The sequence below is a fragment of the Pezoporus occidentalis genome, unplaced genomic scaffold, assembly GCF_034315485.1.
Source record: "Pezoporus occidentalis ecotype Australia unplaced genomic scaffold, CSIRO_AGI_Poc_V1 ctg3, whole genome shotgun sequence".
In the NCBI taxonomy this organism is placed as follows: Eukaryota; Metazoa; Chordata; class Aves; order Psittaciformes; family Psittacidae; genus Pezoporus; species Pezoporus occidentalis.
This window is the reverse complement of record NW_026914940.1, coordinates 15400492-15419162: the sequence shown is the minus strand read 5'-3', so window position 1 is coordinate 15419162 and position 18671 is coordinate 15400492. Positions and strand designations below refer to the sequence as shown.

At 37.0% G+C, this 18671-nt stretch overlaps 1 protein-coding gene across 3 annotated transcripts in view; it reads right to left on the bottom strand.

Annotated features, from left to right (window-relative positions):
- The window catches only part of CSMD3 (CUB and Sushi multiple domains 3), a 578676-nt gene that overhangs the window by 258925 nt on the left and 301080 nt on the right, over positions 1–18671 (bottom strand). For all 3 annotated transcript variants that reach the window (XM_062627150.1, XM_062627151.1, XM_062627152.1), the window contains 2 exons: positions 8886–9068; positions 7443–7769 (listed from right to left, as the gene is read on the bottom strand). In XM_062627150.1, the coding sequence (XP_062483134.1) occupies positions 7443–7769; positions 8886–9068 (510 nt within the window). The remainder of the gene's footprint in view (positions 1–7442; positions 7770–8885; positions 9069–18671) is intronic.

Here is an 18671-nt window from a genome sequence, read left to right as displayed (position 1 = left end):
CCTAACAGACATGAGCAAAGTCATATGTACAGCCTTAAAATTTATGCATTACTTAGATATTGTATTTTGATGTTTAATTTCTTAAGAACACTGCACATAAATCTTAGATTTTTTAAAAATCTCAGGTTGATTATTCAGTGATAACTAATATTACAAGCACAATATTCACCTTCCTCAGATGTAATGACTGAAAATTAAATCTTCATAAATATGTTTACATATGGAAACAGAAAAAAGGGCTATTTCCTAAAAAGATAATTTTCACAATATTTTACTGAAGTTTTACTAATGTGTCTGCCACACAAAACACATCCAAACTCCCTATAAAATTTAACTTCACAAAAAGATTTTTCAGAAGTTGCATTGTAAAAGTATTAAGAATCATAATAAGAGACAAAAGAAAGCATTTATTTATTGACATTTTGACTTAGGAAATGCCACATGTGTTAGGAATGAAAATAGTGTTGAATACCATTTGAGGATGGAGTTAAAAAATTATGCAATCCCACACTTTTTCATAGAGCTTACAATAACACTTTCAATACTTTATGCAGAGTCATCATATTTAGTGAGGGGATAGATTGTCTGTTTTTCTTCCTACCTTCAGGCAACACAGACATAGATTTTCAATACTGTTATCTGTAAATGTAGATAAATGGTGACTCAAGGTATAGCTTGCTTGTGTATGACACCAGTTTATTAAGTCTGCAAAATTGAACATTGCTCTATATTTCAGCTTCAGAACTGAGAGTTGTGGCTGCTACTGCTGCTCCTATGAAAGCAATTGTACTGTATAGGATGCTATGGAAGGTAAGAGAGTGAAAGACAACCCTTCCCAGCAGTAGTCTCTCTCTCAGCCTAGCCTGGCCTCAGTTTCATTAATGATGGGTAAAATTCAGCCTGCCTATACTTCTGAAAAGCCTCCTGGTGAACGTGTAATATTATATACAATCTGTAAACTGAAAAGAAAAATATCACACAGGTATATATTCCACCAAGCATCAAGAAACTATGGAAATGTTCCTCATGCAATATTACACGTAAAGAAGAGAGCCAGTGTCCTTGGTTCAGCAGTAGCAGTCATTTTTCTCCTTCTTAGTAGCTGGTGCAGTGCTGTGTTTTCAACTTTAGCCTGAGAGCAACACTGATAACACCGATGTTTTTAGTTGTTGTGAAGTTTACTCTGATCAAGGTCTTTTCAGTCTCATATGCTCTGCCAGGCAGGAGAGGCACAAGAACCCGGGAGGAAGCAGAGACAGGACACCTGACCCAAACTAGCCAAAGGGGCATTGCATACCACAGCACTCCATGCCCAGTATATAAAGTGGGGGGGACTTACCCAGAAGGCCCAGATCGCTGCTCGGGTCAGACTGGGTATTGGTCGGTGGGTGGTAAGCAATTGTATTCTCTCCCCTTGTTATTTCCCTTAACATTATTATTATTGGTGGTAGCAGCAGTGATTTGTGTTATACCTGGAACTGCAGAGATCTCAAGAGATAGGAAGGCAGGAATGAAGCTAACCGTAACTCATCTGGTCTGAAGTCTGCTTTGAAAGGTCCTTGGAAATAGGGCCAGAAAAGAGTAGTCCACTGGCATGATTAATTGTTTTGGTAGACTGCCCTACAACGAATTTTAGCTGGTAAGTATAGCAATGGCTCTGAAGTAAATGTAACCCTCTCAGACAAAAATATCAGAGAAGAAACAAAAGTTAAGAGAACATAAACTAATAATAGATATTTCATTAAAAAGGATTTTAAAAGTTTGTTTGAAGCTATGCAAAAACTAATTGTCACTACCATCACATGTAAACTCATACTTCTGTGCAGTACATAACAGTTTAAAGAATTCTATCTTGTGAAGTACTGAGATTGAAAAGCCCATCAGGAGGGAGTACTAGCAAAAATGTGCCATGATGGACATACCCTATTACAGCAATAAAATAAAGAAGTCTTTGGATATAAAATTAGCATCTGGGATTGTCAATGCCTCGGCCTAGCGAGCTGAAATCACTTGAGTAACTAGGCTGATGTCAGAGGCCCACAGTTTGACCTTCGGCATTTGCTATGTAGTTCATATGGTTATAACTTTTTCTAGAGAAAGTACAATTAAAAAGTTATAATGAAAATAGCAACAACAACAACAACAAATCTGCATAACTTGCAGAGGCAAGAGACCTGAATTTATACAGAAATATTTGCCCAGCACCTCCTACACCCCAATCAATGAGCAGCAGCTCAAAACAGTCCAATGACTAGCAAAACTAAAACAATCTGACAGATGCTATCCACCTGAAAACACTCATTCATATCAGCCTGAAGAATGGTTGGCATGACTGGCTTCTGGAATGCCTGCCCATGGAGGACCTACAGAGACCCTGGGACCAAACTCTCAAGGCTGGAGCTGACACACTTCCTTCCAACTACTGATAAGCCCTACTTCTACCAGTGACAAAGGGGGAGATAATCACTCACAACTTTGCAGTCTTCTTCAACTCCTTTGTCACAGAAAATACCCATTCTCTATCATATGGCTTCAACTGGCTATGCTACTTGCATGGCTATGATACTGCATAGGAATTAATGGGTGTATATTTGTTCTGAACTAAACTAGGAAATCCAGACTGAAACAGAGAGACTATTCAACTTCACTGCTTTTAATTTATGTGACCATCTTCAGATCCTATGTTTAGTTCTGATCTCCATAATGGAGGAAAGATGTAAATTAAGTTGGAAGCATTCATAAAGAAGTCACAAATATGAAAAGAGGCCCAGATTTCCCTTTAAATTAGGGAGTTCAAGGCATATAGCTTATTAGAGTGAAGATTAAGGGACAACTGAGTTTATAAATACCTTCAGAATAACCAGAAATGTTGATTAAGGGCACCTGGGTTGGGGATATAAACTGCAAGCAAGGCACCAGGCATAAGTCTGAAGTTCTGTAGCAACTTAAACCAGTATAATTTCAGGTCACTATGTTCCTGTGCTCTCCTGTACCCAAAAAGGCACTCTCCTGCTTCATGCCCCCTTTTGCACCAAGTAGTGCATAGCCAGATATAATTAAACCAATACAAGGATCTGACCAAGCTGAAAATCACAGCCTTGAGAGTTCCTACTCTTTCGGTTACCGGAACATTCTCTGCAAAATCCATTTTCAAGTCACACATTTCTAAGGGCTTGTCTCAAAATTTAACTCATTAGAGATCCTTGTGAAGAGAGACTCAGTGAAGTAACTCAAAGATGAATAATTTAAAATCTATTTCTTTTTTACTTCCAGAAAAAGTTGAATTTGTTTTTATTGGAATGAGAATAATTATTTTAGACCGGATATGTTACCACAATAAAAATTAATATCGGATAAAAATAGTTTCTAAGAAATACTATTTAAAAATCAGATTATGTACTAATAAGTCAGTTTTCTTCTTCACCATACTATACCTCAATAACAGTAACAAAGTTAATTTCCGTTAGCAGCCTACAGTCTTTTTTAGGAAAGATTGATCTTGTTCTACCTTTTCTGTGACATACTCTTTTTCTCTTCTTGAAGGGGGCAAAAAAGAGACTGAGAGCTCTGAAATATATAAGCTGGAGTGTTAGCAGAAAATGGATATTTTTTAATTAACTTTGGGTTTACAAATGACAAGAAAGAGTGAAAATGATATTAATTCCTTTTTTCCTTTCTCTTGGTCTCAAACTACTTACTATGGAAAGATTAATCCTGTAATTTATCAGATTTACAGAAGAAAGATTAGACACATTTTCTATAGTTATTTTACTTTTATAAGTAGATTTTAACTACAGAGTTTAATAAACACATGCACGTCTCCATTTTACCGTAAACACACCCATAAAAAGAAAGAAAAATGTGTTAAATACAGAAAATACTTTTAAAAAATAATTCTTTTCAGAGCAAGTGGTTTTCATTTTACAACTGGTAAAAGTTAATATTCCACTGTTACTTCCTTATAAAACTTAAAATTATACTATTTGCTACTATTGGCATATAGTTTAAGTGACTACTAATGCAGAGATGGCATGAGCAGCCTACCACATGCCCGAAGTCTGGAAATTATTTAAAGGAACAGAATTTAATCCTGATAAGTATATTCATATATCACTGAAACACTAAACCTGAGTATATAATTCTCATAATAATTTCCATAATAAAAGTATATAATATTTGAGAATATCTACTTATACACAGGCCTAAGTTTTTATCCAAGAAGACTGCCTTAGATTGTCCAATTTTATTTCTTTTTTTTTCTCATCACTAGATTTAGGCTTGACACCATTGAGCACATCACAGGGAAACCATGAAGAAGTAAGCAAAACTTATAAATGTTAAAATTACATGAAGCAGAAGAAATCATAGAGCAAATGTTACAACTTCTGTTAAGAAAGATGGATCCAGCATCTTACTTTCCTTACAACTGATTTTGTATTTCAATAGTACTGAATAACTGAAGAATTTCCAATTTATAGTTATAATAGTAACACACCACAGCTTAAAGTTTAGTTTGAAATGATGAGGGGTAGCTATAGAAACTAAGGGAGACACTACATTTTCCTCATGTTTACATTCTGCATTTGTGAGAAAAGACACAGGGATGAAGTAGCTAAGATAGAAGGTCTGGGTGGTGAAATATCAGACAATATCAGAAAAAGAATGTTTACACAGTAATCTGGTGGCAGTTCAGCTCTTTCCTATTTTGTCGTGGTTTAAACCCAGTCAGGTAATTCGTTCGCTCACTTCCCCCCCCTTTCTTGCTCTCCCCCTGCTCTCGGAGGGACGGAGAGGAGAATCGAAAAGAATGCAACTCCCACGGGTTGAGATAAGAACAGTTTAGTAACTAAGGTATAACACAAATCACTACTGCTACCACCAATGATAATAATGATAAAGGAAATAACAAGGGAAGAGAATACATCATCTCACCACCAGCCGACCGATAACTCGCCCCCCCAGCCCGACCAAGCTCTGACCGATACCTCCTCCAACCCTGCAGTCTCCCAGCCCTTCCGGCTAACTCCCAGTTGCATCCTGGGCATGACGTGCTGTGGTATGGAATACCTCTTTGGTCAGTTTGGGTCAGGTGTCCTGTCTCTGCTTCCTCCTGGCTTCCCCTCCTCCCTGGCAGAGCATGAGGCTCACAAAGTCCTTGGCCAAACCAAAACATCCTTGTTATCAGCTCTGTTCCCAAGCTGAAAGTCAAAACACTGCACTGCACCAGCTACCAAGAAGGGGAAAAATGACTGCTACTGATGAACCCCGGACATATTTAGACATCAGTATTCAAGGTAAGTCTTAAGAAATATTTCTCTGAAAGACTGACAACCTAATCCAAAACAAAACAAAGGTAAAAACAAAAAAAATACAGATTGGGAGGCGAACTACAGTGCAATAAAATTAGAAAGCCACAGGGGGATTTAGTCCTGGCAATAATATGAAAATAATATTAATTATTAACATTCCTTGGAGAAAGACATGGAGTCCGGGTCTCTCAGTTGCCAAGCTCACTTAATCTCTTTTCCTCTTTGTTTAATGGATCCTTTTTTGTTTGAGTTTCGGGTTTTTTTTTCAGAGTACAACATCTTCAACATTAATAGAAACATCTTCACTCTTGTATAAACTAGAATGCTTCAGGTACCCATTAGACTTTTCAGAATATCAAAATATCCATCATCTCTTGCCTGTTTTGTCTACTTGTCAGCATGGAAAAGTACTCTGATACTTCTACCACCAGTAAGGTTAAAAAAAGGGAAAAACACATCCAAAAGTGTGAGGTGGGTCAGCTCTGTCTGAAGGATATGATGGTCCTCACGACAGCCACTCTCTTATCCCTGTGATCCTCTACACACAGTAGCAAGCCTGACACTGCAGACATTCCCTCTCCTGCTTTCCTTCCAGTTTCCCCAAGAGGAACAACTTGGCTAAACCCAGTCCTGCTGGGATGGCAAAATTTAAATTTACATATGTTCCCAGGAAAGTTTCACATTATATTTTTCAGTGTTATTCATGCTGTGGGCTTATGTACTTCATCATCATGCCCACCCTAGCTGGAAATATATCCTGCCTGGACTTCAGTATGGGATAAATGCCAAATAACTCAATAGCAATGTAACACAGGCAGTTCTTCATATGTCCTTCAGAAGAAATGTAACAATTTTGCCAGGAAAAAGTAATGTGAATAAGTGACAATGGTTTTTAGCACTGGAGAAGATATTTAACGTCACCTTCAATTATTATGCTGTCAGTAAATGCAATGCCAAGTAGTAAATGTGGAGTTATTTATGGTTTTGATTAGTTTCAACCTTTTCACCTTGCCCAGGATAGAAGCAAATGAAATACACAGAACTACATTTTAATGGGAAACTCTCTGTTTCTGTGTAATAGATAAATACAAAAGGTGACAGAAGATGCTGGTTGCATTTCCAAAAGTAGGTAGGTACAATTCAGAGTGCACAAGATAGATGCCTAGGTACTATTTACTGCAATTGCTCTGCATGGCAGTCTAGAAATTTCTCTCCCCTTGGCTGTTAGTTGAAAGTGTATCTATCAAAATATAATTAATACGAACTATATACAAGCTTATACACAAGCATACCAAACCAGAGTAACCAACAGTATGTAACTATTCTTTTTATCTTGTAATGGTGTAGCAAGGCACAACATTCAAGCATTTTACATAAGCAAGTAAACAATCTGATCGCCAGAAGAGCAAAGCTAGACAGGTGTAGTTGCATACAGAAGGCTCCCAAGTAGCAAAAAAATTGCTCAACACAAGATAAGTGTAAGGCACTGCAAACAGACCAGACATCCTTGTGAATATACAAGGATGACTGGTAAGCCAAAAAAGAACAAGGAGGAGACCTCCTTTTCTGTGCATAGGGAAAATAGCTTAAAATCATAAGCCATGAGAAGGCAAGAGAGAAAGAAGAACACAAGCCTATTGCGATTTGACTTCTCTTATCAAAGAGCTTGTATAGCTGCTCACGTTAACCATGATGACTAGGAGCTAGCATAGACTTGCAGCTATCAGCTACAGGGTATTACAGACATTCACAACAAAACCAGCATACGAGTGCTCAAGAGTAAGTTTTGTACATGTAATGAAGGTGATTAACATTATGCAGTATTTAACCCGCAGCACAAAGGGTGCTGTTAGCCAGCTTAGTAGAGTTCTGTTTTACAGCCTGAAATTCTCCTGATTTGGTCTTCTGAACACTCCCATTACAACAATCCCTATGATAAATGTACACTTATTTTCAGCCCTAATACTGTATTTGAAAGGCAATCTAAAGACCTAAATTAGGTATTTGTAAGTACATAGGATTTGTTTAAAGATATATTACCATAATGCCATTTTTACATACTTATACATATCTCCTAAACTGTATGTTGAAAAACAAAACACGCACATAGATTTAGAAAATACTAGTACTCACTGTTATAAGTGATGTTAAACCCACGTCCTGACATTGAATGGTCAGCTTGAAACTCCAGACGCAAAATATGACCGTTACTGGTAAGATGGGAAGGGACTTCAGCACCAGTAAATGTTCCTATTATGGGGGAATCCGGAGAGTCACCATCTTTAACTGCAAGGAAGTCAAACTGAGATTCCAAGTCAAAGTCATTAAAAGAGAGATGTATTCGACTCCCAGGGTCTGAAATTATTGTCCAGATACAGTTTAAATTATTCCCATACCCCTCTGGATAATCAGGTGAAAGAACTGTTCCCATTGGTGCAGTGAAATTGGAAAGGCAAGGAACTGCCAAAAAAGAGAGAAAGAAATTAGATAATAGAATAAAACATTTCAATGAGGACTTCTCTGCTACTAAGCTTTTGTAAGAGATCCTTAAACTTGCTAATTATATCAGCTGAATAATTCAGCATTTGTTCTCATCTGTGAAGGCAGAAAGAAGGTTGTTCTTTTTTTGTCTTCTTATTCCCTTCCCCTCAATAAAACTACCTCCCAAGCAGAGCCCCCAAGTAATAAAGAACATCCTTATTGCATTGAAAGCCCACAGCAGTCCTTAAATTTTACCCATGTTCAACAATCCTTAATCACTTGGCACCACTTATTTTCTCTTTTAGGGAACTGTTTAGATAAGCAGACCTCCCACTGAGCACATTAAAGAGGCAGAAAGTTAATAGTGCCCTTGTCATTTGTTGTTCACACAGAAGCACAAGAAAATAACTATTCTCAAAGAGACACAGTGTTGTTCTGTGGTTATCAGGGTAATATTTTATATTCAACCATTTCAGTTAAGACACACTAAATTGAGTTGCATGGATGAAAGCAACTGATTGCACTCTGAATATATTTGATCTGTATTATTCTAGCGGAAAATTTAAGAAAGGTGTTGTCCCAAATACGTGTCACAACACCAGCTCTACTTATACTGTGTATTGTAACTGAACAGAGCTATAAGTGTCCATGATGATTTAAGTGCTGAAATATGTTCATATATAATACATGGGAAAAATGTAAATAATTTAAACCCTTGATTACAATTCAGAAACTTCCAATCTAAGCAAATGCATTAAGGTATCAGAGTAGCTCTAAAAAGTGAATCATACATATAATATACACAGAATCCATTAAAAAAAAAAAAAGCCAGTAATAAAGCATATATCAAATCACATAAAGACAACTTCTTTAATAGTTGCCAGTAAAAGAAAAAAGTATTTTAGCACTTCTAGAATCTCTCTTGATCATAATAATTAAGCAAACCCACCACTGAACAGAAGTAAATTCATCCTGTCAACAGTGTTAATTACATTGTGCCAACTCTGCACTCAATCACAAAGTTATTATATGTAAGGAAAAACTTATCATAATTTTACATTCTAAAAATAATAATAAAAAATATTTGGTACATACAGATACAGATTGGTATGTTTGCAGACCACTGGTTGTTTTCTTGGCAAATGATAGATTTCTCTCCAATTAATTCAAATCCAAACTGACATTCAAACCTTAAAACATCACGGTTAGAAAATCCATCCCCTTCTCTGATACCATACAACGGTGTTCCAGGATCCCCACAGCTTTCCTTTTCAATTTCTGTTGAAATAAATAAGGAATTTATTTCTAGAAGAATAAAATAAACTCCCTGTGGGTATATGTTCACATCTAGAATATAACTACACATTATTATAAGCAAATGAAAATCATCTACATAACAACAGTTGCTGAAATGTACTACCGAGTTTGATTATATACTCCAGCTCCTTAAGGATGAAATTGTATGTAAGGATTTTAGAAAAATCAGAACTCTTTGTTTTAATAGACTACTTGAGATTAAAAGGATATATGGAAAAGGTATTACTATTTTATTTTATTTTGCAAAATTTTAGGGAAAAATAATGTTACGTAAAATACCACTTGTAGTACATGTGCATATAAAAACAGCAACAGAGACCAGCATCTCAGCATTGTGTGAACACTGTCCATGTTCCAACACAACGGATGAACCAATGACATGGCAAAAAAGGAGTAAAGACACAAAGGGAATTGCACAAAACCAAAAGGAGACTATAGATAAATCTGTAAGTATATACACACATTTATATACACACACACAATACACACACATGTAAAAATAACTTCTCCAAAGAAACATTTTACCTCAGTAGGTATCTGAATGACTCTTTTCTACTTGTACAATTTTTACAACTATGATATTATCTCAAATTACATATTGTCTTGAACTTTCACTGGTAGTTACAAGCACGGAAGGTTCTTCTGTAAAGCACCGATACCTATATGCATTTCACAAGCTCATAAGGCAGTTTGAGCTGAAATTGTAGGACCTTAAAGATCATACAGTTCTAACCCTCCAGCTAACCTCTAACCAGTTCCAGTTCTTGACTGGCTGCATGGAAACATTTCTTCTTTATTTAATCTGATCTTCTCGTGTTCTAACTTACGCCCATTGTCCCCACCACCCTCTCATCATGTAAAGAGCCTGCTTCTTTCTTCTTAACCTCCTCATAGCTACTCAGAGGCTGATATTAGACCTCACATCTACAGGCTGAAATAGGCCAGTTCTCTCAGGCTCTCCTCACAGAGCAAGTGCTCAGGCCCCTGATTGTTTTGATGGGCCTCTACTGGATTTGTTAATCTATGTATCAAAACTGGATGGGCTTATTCTAAATAGAGTCTCATGAGGGTCAAGTAAAGAAGAATAATCACTTCCATCAATCTGTGCTCCTGTTAATCTATCTTAGGATGCCTTTGACCTTAGCTTGCTGGCCACTAGATACCAAGGCCTTTTCTGAAGACTCACTTCCCAGATTTTTCTGTGTGCAGGATTCATTCCCAGGTTCAGGATGTGGTACTTGATCCTGTTGAATTTCATAGAGCTTTTGTAGGACAAGTCCTCTGGGCTGTTTAAGTCCCTCTGGATAGCAGCACTGTTGGAACAAGTCCAGAGGAGGGCCACGAGGATGATCAGAGGACTGGAACACCTCTTGTATGAAGAGAGGCTGAGAAAGTTGGGGCTGTTCAGCCTGAAGAAGAGAAGGCTGCGTGAAGACCTCATAGCAGCCTTCCAATATCTGAAGGGGGCCTATAGGGATGCTGGGGAGGGAGTCTTCATTAGGGACTGTAGTGATAGGACAAGGGGTAACGGGTTCAAACTTAAACAGGGGAAGTTTAGATTGGATGTAAGGAGGAAATTCTTTCCTGTTAGGGTGGTGAGGCACTGGAATAGGTTGCCCAGGGAGGCTGTGAATGCTCCATCCCTGGCAGTGTACAAGACCAGATTGGCCGAAGCCTTGGGTGATATGGTTTAGTGTGAGGTGTCCCTCCCCATGGCAGGGGGGTTGGAACTAGATGATCTTAAGGTCCTTTCCAACCCTAACCATTCTATGATTCTATGATTCTATGATTCTTGAGGAGATTCAACTGTTTCTCCCAATTTGATGTTATCTTAAAACCTGATGAGAGTGCACTTCTTAGACTCTTCACATTCAATGACAAAATGGGATATCCAAGAGCAGAAAAGTGTGGTACTCTTTTTGCTCCTGGCTTCCAGTACAGTATGATCCATTACCCACTACCCTCTATCCTATCATCTAACCTGGTTTTGTTTGCTTGTTTGCTTGATATTTGCTTATTGTGTTTATCTGGTTTGTGAGGTTTTTTGTTGTTTGGTTGGTTTTGTTTTAGGTTGGTTTGAGGGTTTTTTTTTTGGTTTTTTTTTTTGGTTTGTTTGTTTGTGGGGTTTTGGTTCTTTTTTTTTTTTCATTCAATCAGTTATATCCCACAGTATTCTCACAGTGTGTTCACATATCCACCTCTGGATGAGCAGAATGAAAAGTCTTAATAAAGCCAAGGGAGGCAACATCCACTCTTCTCCCCTTGTCCAGCTACATAGTGATTTCTTATAAAAGAGCAATCAACTTGATCAGTTGGGATATACCCTTGATTAATTCATGCTAGCTATTCACAATCACTTTCTTCATGTGCCAGGAAATGGCTTCCAAGACTTGATCTGTGATTTCCCCAAATACTGAAATAAAGGTCAGCCTGCAGTTTCACGACTCAAGCTTTTGGCTTTTGTTGAAGATCATACAACTGTTTTCCACTCTTTGGAGAACATTCCTAAGCTTGACAAATTATCAAAGATGAGAGAATGTGGCCTTTCAGGGAGATTCACCAGTTCTCTCAGCACCCTTGGATACAGTCTATGTTACAAACTTGTAAAGAAAATGCTGTGCTCAGGATATGAAACTTACTTAGGAATGCATTCAGCATCTACAGTTACAGAAAACACAGTACACAGGTGACAGAAATTAAGCACAGAATATATTTTTCCTTGTCCATCCAAACTATCACAAACCTCTTTGAGAAATCCTAAGTACAAAAACCACAGCAAACTTAAAAATAATTTATCATATTTTATAATAACAACAAATGTCCCTGTACCATACTTTGAAAATTTCTTTTTAAAGGTCTTGCTGCCACTTTGCCATGCTTCCATAAGAAGAAGAACAAGCAAACAGCAACTCTTTTGATTTTAACTCAAATGTTTTTTTCTAGGGTCATATTTTCAGCAGCACCACATATCAATTCTCAAAGCTTTCAGCTATTAATGCTATGAACACAATTGGAATGTGACAAAAAGCAAATAAAAACATTCAATTTCAACAAGGAAATGAAAAAGAGTTGAAGTTTATTTTAAAAAGACTTTGCAGTGATTTGAAACCCTTTACTATTCTGTTTAATTAAAGAAAAATCAAAACTAACCAAAAAAAAACCAACAGCTAACAAAAAGCAAAACAAATATCAGCATTTCTTATTGCTTTATTTGTATTTATTTAATCAGTTCTAAGAAAAGAAGAATATAAATAATAATTTTCAAAAAGCTAAAATCCATGTTCAGACTGTCCCCAGAACACAGACCTCCAATAACAGTTAAAGCTGTCCTGAATAACATGATATCCCAAAGAAGACACAGACTCACTCCTAGTATATTCAATGTCAATGAGGCAGCTAGTGGCAAACCTAGAAAACTTGTTTTTAACTGCTGAAGACATACAAAGTTTTCCTAGGCTGTCTTGGTAGATTAATACTGGCAGATTTTCCCTGGAAAAAGGGAAATATAACCCCCATTTTCAAGAAGGGGAAAATGGATGACCCAGGGAATTACAGACCAGTCAGTCTCACCTCTGTGCCTGGCAAAATCTTGGAGCAGATTCTCCTGGAAGGCATGCTAAGGCACATGAAAAACAACAAGGTGCTTGGTGACAGCCAGCATGGCTTCACTAAGGGGAAATCCTGCCTGACCAATTTGGTGGCCTTCTATGATGGGGCTGCGGAACTGATGGACAGGGTTAGAGCAGTTGATGTCATCTACCTGGACTTGTGCAAAGAATTCGACACTGTCCCACACGACATCCTTGTCTCTAAATTGGAGCAACATCAATTTGATGGATGGACCACTCGGTGGATAAAGAACTGGCTGGATGGCCGCACGCAAAGAGTTGTGGTCAGTGGCTCAATGTCCGGCTGGAGACCAGTAATGAGTGGTGTCCCTCAGGGATAGGTGTTGGGACAGGTCTTGTTTAACACTTTTGTCAATGACATGGACAGTGGGATTGAGCGCACCCTCAGCAAGTTTGCCGATGACACCAAGCTGTGCGGTTTGGTTGATTTGCTAGAGGGAAGGAACACGATCTGGAGGGACCTTGACACGCTTCTGAGGTGGGCTGATGCCAACCTCATGAAGGTTTACCATGCCAAGTTCAAGGTCCTACACCTGGGTGGGAGCAATCCCAGGCACAGCTACAGGTTGGGCAGAGAAGAGATTCAGAGCAGCCCTGTGGAGAAGGACTTGGGGGTGTTGGTTGATGAGAAAATGAACATGAGCTGGCTTCAGTGTGTGCTTGCAGCCCAGAAAGCCAGCTGTATCCTGGACTGCACCAAAAGGAGCGTTCATATTCATTTACATTTTTATTAAATTTTTCGTTTCTTTCTTTAATCTTTACTGCATGCCTTGCTTACAACATTTTTATACTCTGTAAAACTGATGTTAGCATCAGTTAATTTCTGAAGTCGAAACAGAATACTTTTGTCATCACTTATCCTTAGAAGCAGAAATTGTAGTTACTTTTTTTGGATTGCAGTGAAAATAGTGTTTAGATTTGTTTTTTTTTACAGAACGTCAACAAGTTTCCTTTGAAACAGACAGGAGAAAAGAAGTACTGCCTACTGGGCTTTTTTTCAGACAATCACATTTTAAGTAACATGATTTTTTGGAGAGACCATTATTTCATCTTGTTTCAAGTCACTAAGGGGAAACATTATATTCATATTCACATTTTTTACTGCTATCTCTACCGCTCTTATTTCCGCTTCCCTGAATTACATTTTTTTTCAAAAAATCCTAAGAAGTTAGGTTCAGAGCCTGGCAAAGTTTCATTTCTTGATAAACTCACTAGTCATAGAATAACAGAATAGCTGGAATGGACCTTCAAGATCATCTAGTTCAAACCCTCTGCCATGGGCAGGGGCACCTTCCACTAGACCAGGTTGCTCAAAGCCCACTCCAACCCAGCCTTGAACACTGCCAGGGATGAGGCAGCCGCAGCTTCTCTGGGTAACCTCTTCTGGTGTCTTACCACCCTCACAGTAAAGAATTTCTTCCTAACATCTGATCTAAATCTACCCTCTTTCACTTAATGAACTCCTAAGATTCACTTCTTAACTAAGGTACTCAAGCTTATCAAAGCACACAATACTTGTAATTTAAGATGACATCCCCTTGCTTTAGGGGGTGCTGAAGCCTCAGGCTTCCTGCACCCGCTTCAGTGCCTATCTGACATCATAGCACAGTCTTCATCTAATAATTCTTGAGAAAGGAAATATAATTTACTCTTTAGGAACTTTCTATTACAATGAAACAGTTCTACATAGAGCAAGCATACTATTTGTAAATTTCATTTCATAATTCAGGTACAGTTCATTCATTTTGCAGTGTCATTTTGTAATAAACTATTTTGCTCATCAGGAAAAATTAGGTCTAGGTTGTAACTTCACCTACTTTCACATCTACACCTACAGTTCCTCATTGTAAATAATTCATTTATGATAAATAGAAATTGTTTCCCATTGTTTAAGGTTACCAGAAGAAACAGCTCAATTATTAATGCAAGAATACAAAGTAAAAAAAGAACATAAAATTGGAAACTTCAGTATGAATTGCCAAATAGTAAAGGGAAATGAAAGGTATTATGAGCTATCCTCCTGGAACACAGCTTGAAGTCCCACCAACAAAGCTGCAAGTTAGGGTCCACTGCTTTAATTTTAGTTAGACTAAAAATGTCACTAATAATACATTCATTCATACACTGCATATATATAACAAAGCTTCATTTCACAGCAGAAGTTGTTAGAGAGTATATTTCAGGGGAAACTATTTCTACAGGATATTGTATAGGATAATAATTTGGAAAAAAATTTATTATACGTAATGACTGCCTTTGAAAAGTAAAAGTAATCTTACTGCTTAAGCACATTTTTGTATTTTATATTTTGGTAACATTCTATTTTTACATTTTGACTTATGTTCTCTTTTATGGTTTATTCTGATTTTTGAGATTTACAGTTCATCTTAGCTACAGTAAAAGATGCTACGATGGATATTTCTTTTCCTATGGTCACTACCACTTATTCACAAATATAAAAGCAAGTATTGCTATTTGTGCCTAAGGAAAAAAAAAATTATGCTAATATTATTTCTGTAGATAGCCTTTTCTTTCTTTGTAGTCTTATTAAAAAAAAAAAAAAAGAAAAAAAAAACAAAATAGGAGAAGCACTTCTCAGCATATATACAGTTTGTTAAATGTGTCAATTATGAATCAGGAAAGATCTCTTGAATTCTGAGGCTTTTGAAAAGGAAAACAAAAATCCATTGTTTTCAGAAATCATTTCACATAGAAGGATTTTACAGAAAAAGGAGTCATGATTTCTGGTAATGTTAGAGATCTAACTTTTATTAACATGCTAACTCCTGTTGAGACTGTTTAGGATACTCATTATTTTGGAAACATGGTATGCCAAATTGATAAATTACTGGTCTCAGTTCACTGAATGGATCTTATATCTGCCGACATATTTTCTAAGGAAAATCTACAAAATGTATCAAATTGAGGGAAAAAAAATAAAAAGAAAAACAGATAGAAAATTAAGGTAACAATTTAATTTTATTTTAAATTATGTTTTTGGGTTTTTTGTGTATCTCACTGAAAGGTTCTGTAGATTTCCAATCGGTGTACTGAAGAAAGCTCAAAGCTGCAGTAGCTACCAGTATAGGGACAGCAAGATAGGAATGTTCTTTTTGTCTTACCCTCTGTCTCTGCGAAGGACAAGCACATTCTGGAGGTGAATAAATGTGCCTTGGGGAAAAGAAATGGTCACTTACTACACAAATGCATTTTGACAGAATCGCACTGAAGTTAGTGCTTGAAGGGGTAACTTGTCTATCTTTTCTCTCCTGTAACTCAAGGAAAAATGAAAGATAAGAATGTGATTCTTATAAGGGAAAACAATTTTGAAAGAAAAGAGATCACTGGTCCACAATGGAAAAATACAGTACTGAAGATTTGCTATCACTTCAGCAGAGGCTCACAATCTATAGTACTTCAAGGAAATACCAGGCAAAGACCAATCATTGTTTAACAGTATTTTAGAATAATGCTTGTTTGTTTTTTTTCTCTTTTCCATTAATCATATCAATGGAAACATGACATGAGATTTGTTTAGTCATTAGTAAAACTATATTTGAATTCATTACACGCTATTTGTTGCAACAAAGCATACTGGACTACCTAGATACTAGTCTGTGAAAAGAAGCAGAGTTTCAATATGTTATTTAAAAAAGAAAAAAAAAAAAGAACATACATGGCTGTTTGATATTTGAATTTGTCATGTCAAAAGTTACAAATATTCACCATCATACATTGACACAATGAGAGCTTGCAAGATAATGGGGGAAAAGTCTATATAATCCCACTCTGAAACACAAAGGTATGTGCAATTTTTATATACATTACTGACTGCATATTACATATCTCATTTAGTTGTCAAATTGCCATGCCAGTGTTTCCGCTAAAGGACTTGCATATTAAAAGAGCTAGGAAAAGATATCATTATGTACTTGTACAATTTTTGCTCTCAAAGTACAAGGAACCAGCAATAGTATAATCATCTGTATTGGGACAAGGTTTTGTTAGCAGGGCAGCTACTAGAGTGACTTCTGTAACCTGCTAGAAGCTTCCCCCATGTCTGACAGAAATGGGGAAGAGTGTGAAGAGTCCTCCCCTAAAGAGGAAGGAGCAACAGAGACAACATGTGATGAACTCACCACAACCCCCGTTCCTCATTCCCCAGTGTTGCAGATGGGGAGGAGTTAGAGAAAATCAGGAGTGAAGTTGGGCCCGGGAAGAAGGGAGGAGTGGGGGGAAGGTGTTCTAAGATTTAGTTTTATTCCCCGCTACCCCATTTTGATTTGATTGGTAATAAATTAATTTTCCCCCAGTTGAGTCTATTTTTCTCTTTACTGTAATTGGTGAGTGATCGTGATCTCTCCCTATCCTTATTTCAACCCATGAGCCTTTTGTTGTATTTTTTCTCTCCAGCCAGTTGAGAAGGGGAGTGACAGAGTGGCTTTGGTGAGTACCTGACATCTATTCAGAGTAAATCCACCACATCTTGGACATTAGAACTGAAGTCATAAGAGAAAAAACACTCAAAAAAGCAGCAAGCAGGAAAATAAAAATTAATGACTTATGAATCAAGAACATATCTTCATGTCAATTAGGATGATAAATAATACAAGCAATTATTAAATTATGCTATATGTCTTCACAGTATATATAGTCAAGAAAAGGAATCTTAAAGACACATAACAAGACAGTTATGGACTGATTTCAGCAAGATCTTAGGCTACCCTTATCAACTTACATGGGAAAAGACTGGAGGTTTGGTCACATTTACATGTAACAGGGATTAGGTATGGCTATGATTGGTAAACAAAACAGAAAGTAATTTGCATCACCTAACAGATGATACCTTCTCCTAAATATTATTATCTTTATAAGTATCTTCAAATAAAGGAAGCAGTTTTGTCTATTAACTGTTAAAGCATGAGCATTTTCATAAAATTGGATGGAAATTTATTTCCAAAATAACCAGAGCCCATTGTCATGTGATTGTCAGTCATATTTTAAAGCTTATCAATACCCTTACTTCAATCAGATTTTTATCTACAGATTCCATATCTTGGGAATTACTAATGTATAAAGAATTTCAACCTTAACCACGATTCTTACCCAAAACAATTAGCATGTTTAGCCTCAATTCTGATCACAATAGGTTTTGTACGTGTTTTGATTTGTTTGGTTTTGTTGGCTTATTTTCCTAAAAGAAAGACTTGCTCTTACTTGTGGTGTGCCTATTTTTCTACCAAATAGTAAGTCTGAGAATAGGGAATGACTCTTTCAAACACAAACAAGTTGTAATAATCTGTCTGTATCAAAATGTGAGAAGGTGCACTCCACAGGATCTATGCTTGTGCCTGACTGCCCTAAACGAGAGACCCATCACAGTGCGTAGCAGCAACTTCTTTGTGCTCCTGGGTTCCCTTACAGAAGAAGCAGATATGCAAAGGCAGGAAGGGAGAGGAGGAGCATATAGAATCAGTTTTGTCCCTGTATGAATTCACAAGATATTCATTCTATAATGCATTATCCATCCAATGGTATAGAGTCAGTCAGTGAAATAGTGAAATTTGGAGGGGTGGGGGGAAGGGGGAGAATAAATCTATAAAAGAATCACAACGTACTTCTCATTTCCTGATCATGTAAATTGATCAGCCAGAATGCGGGCACTTCACAAAGAAAAAAGCATAATTAATCGAGGGAAAGTAATGGGGCTAAGGTCACTTTTGGGAAAGTCAGACAAAGTTCCTCTGAGTATGCAGTGGAAAAGCAATGGCAGCCACCATTGTATTTTATGTATATCACAAATGCTCAACATTTCTAGTATAATGAAAAACTAGTTGCATGACTATAGATTTTTCAGAGGGACAGCAGTTATACCTGCATGTTTTTTTTATTTTATATATTACCTAACATTTTTTACTATAAGCAGAAAACATTT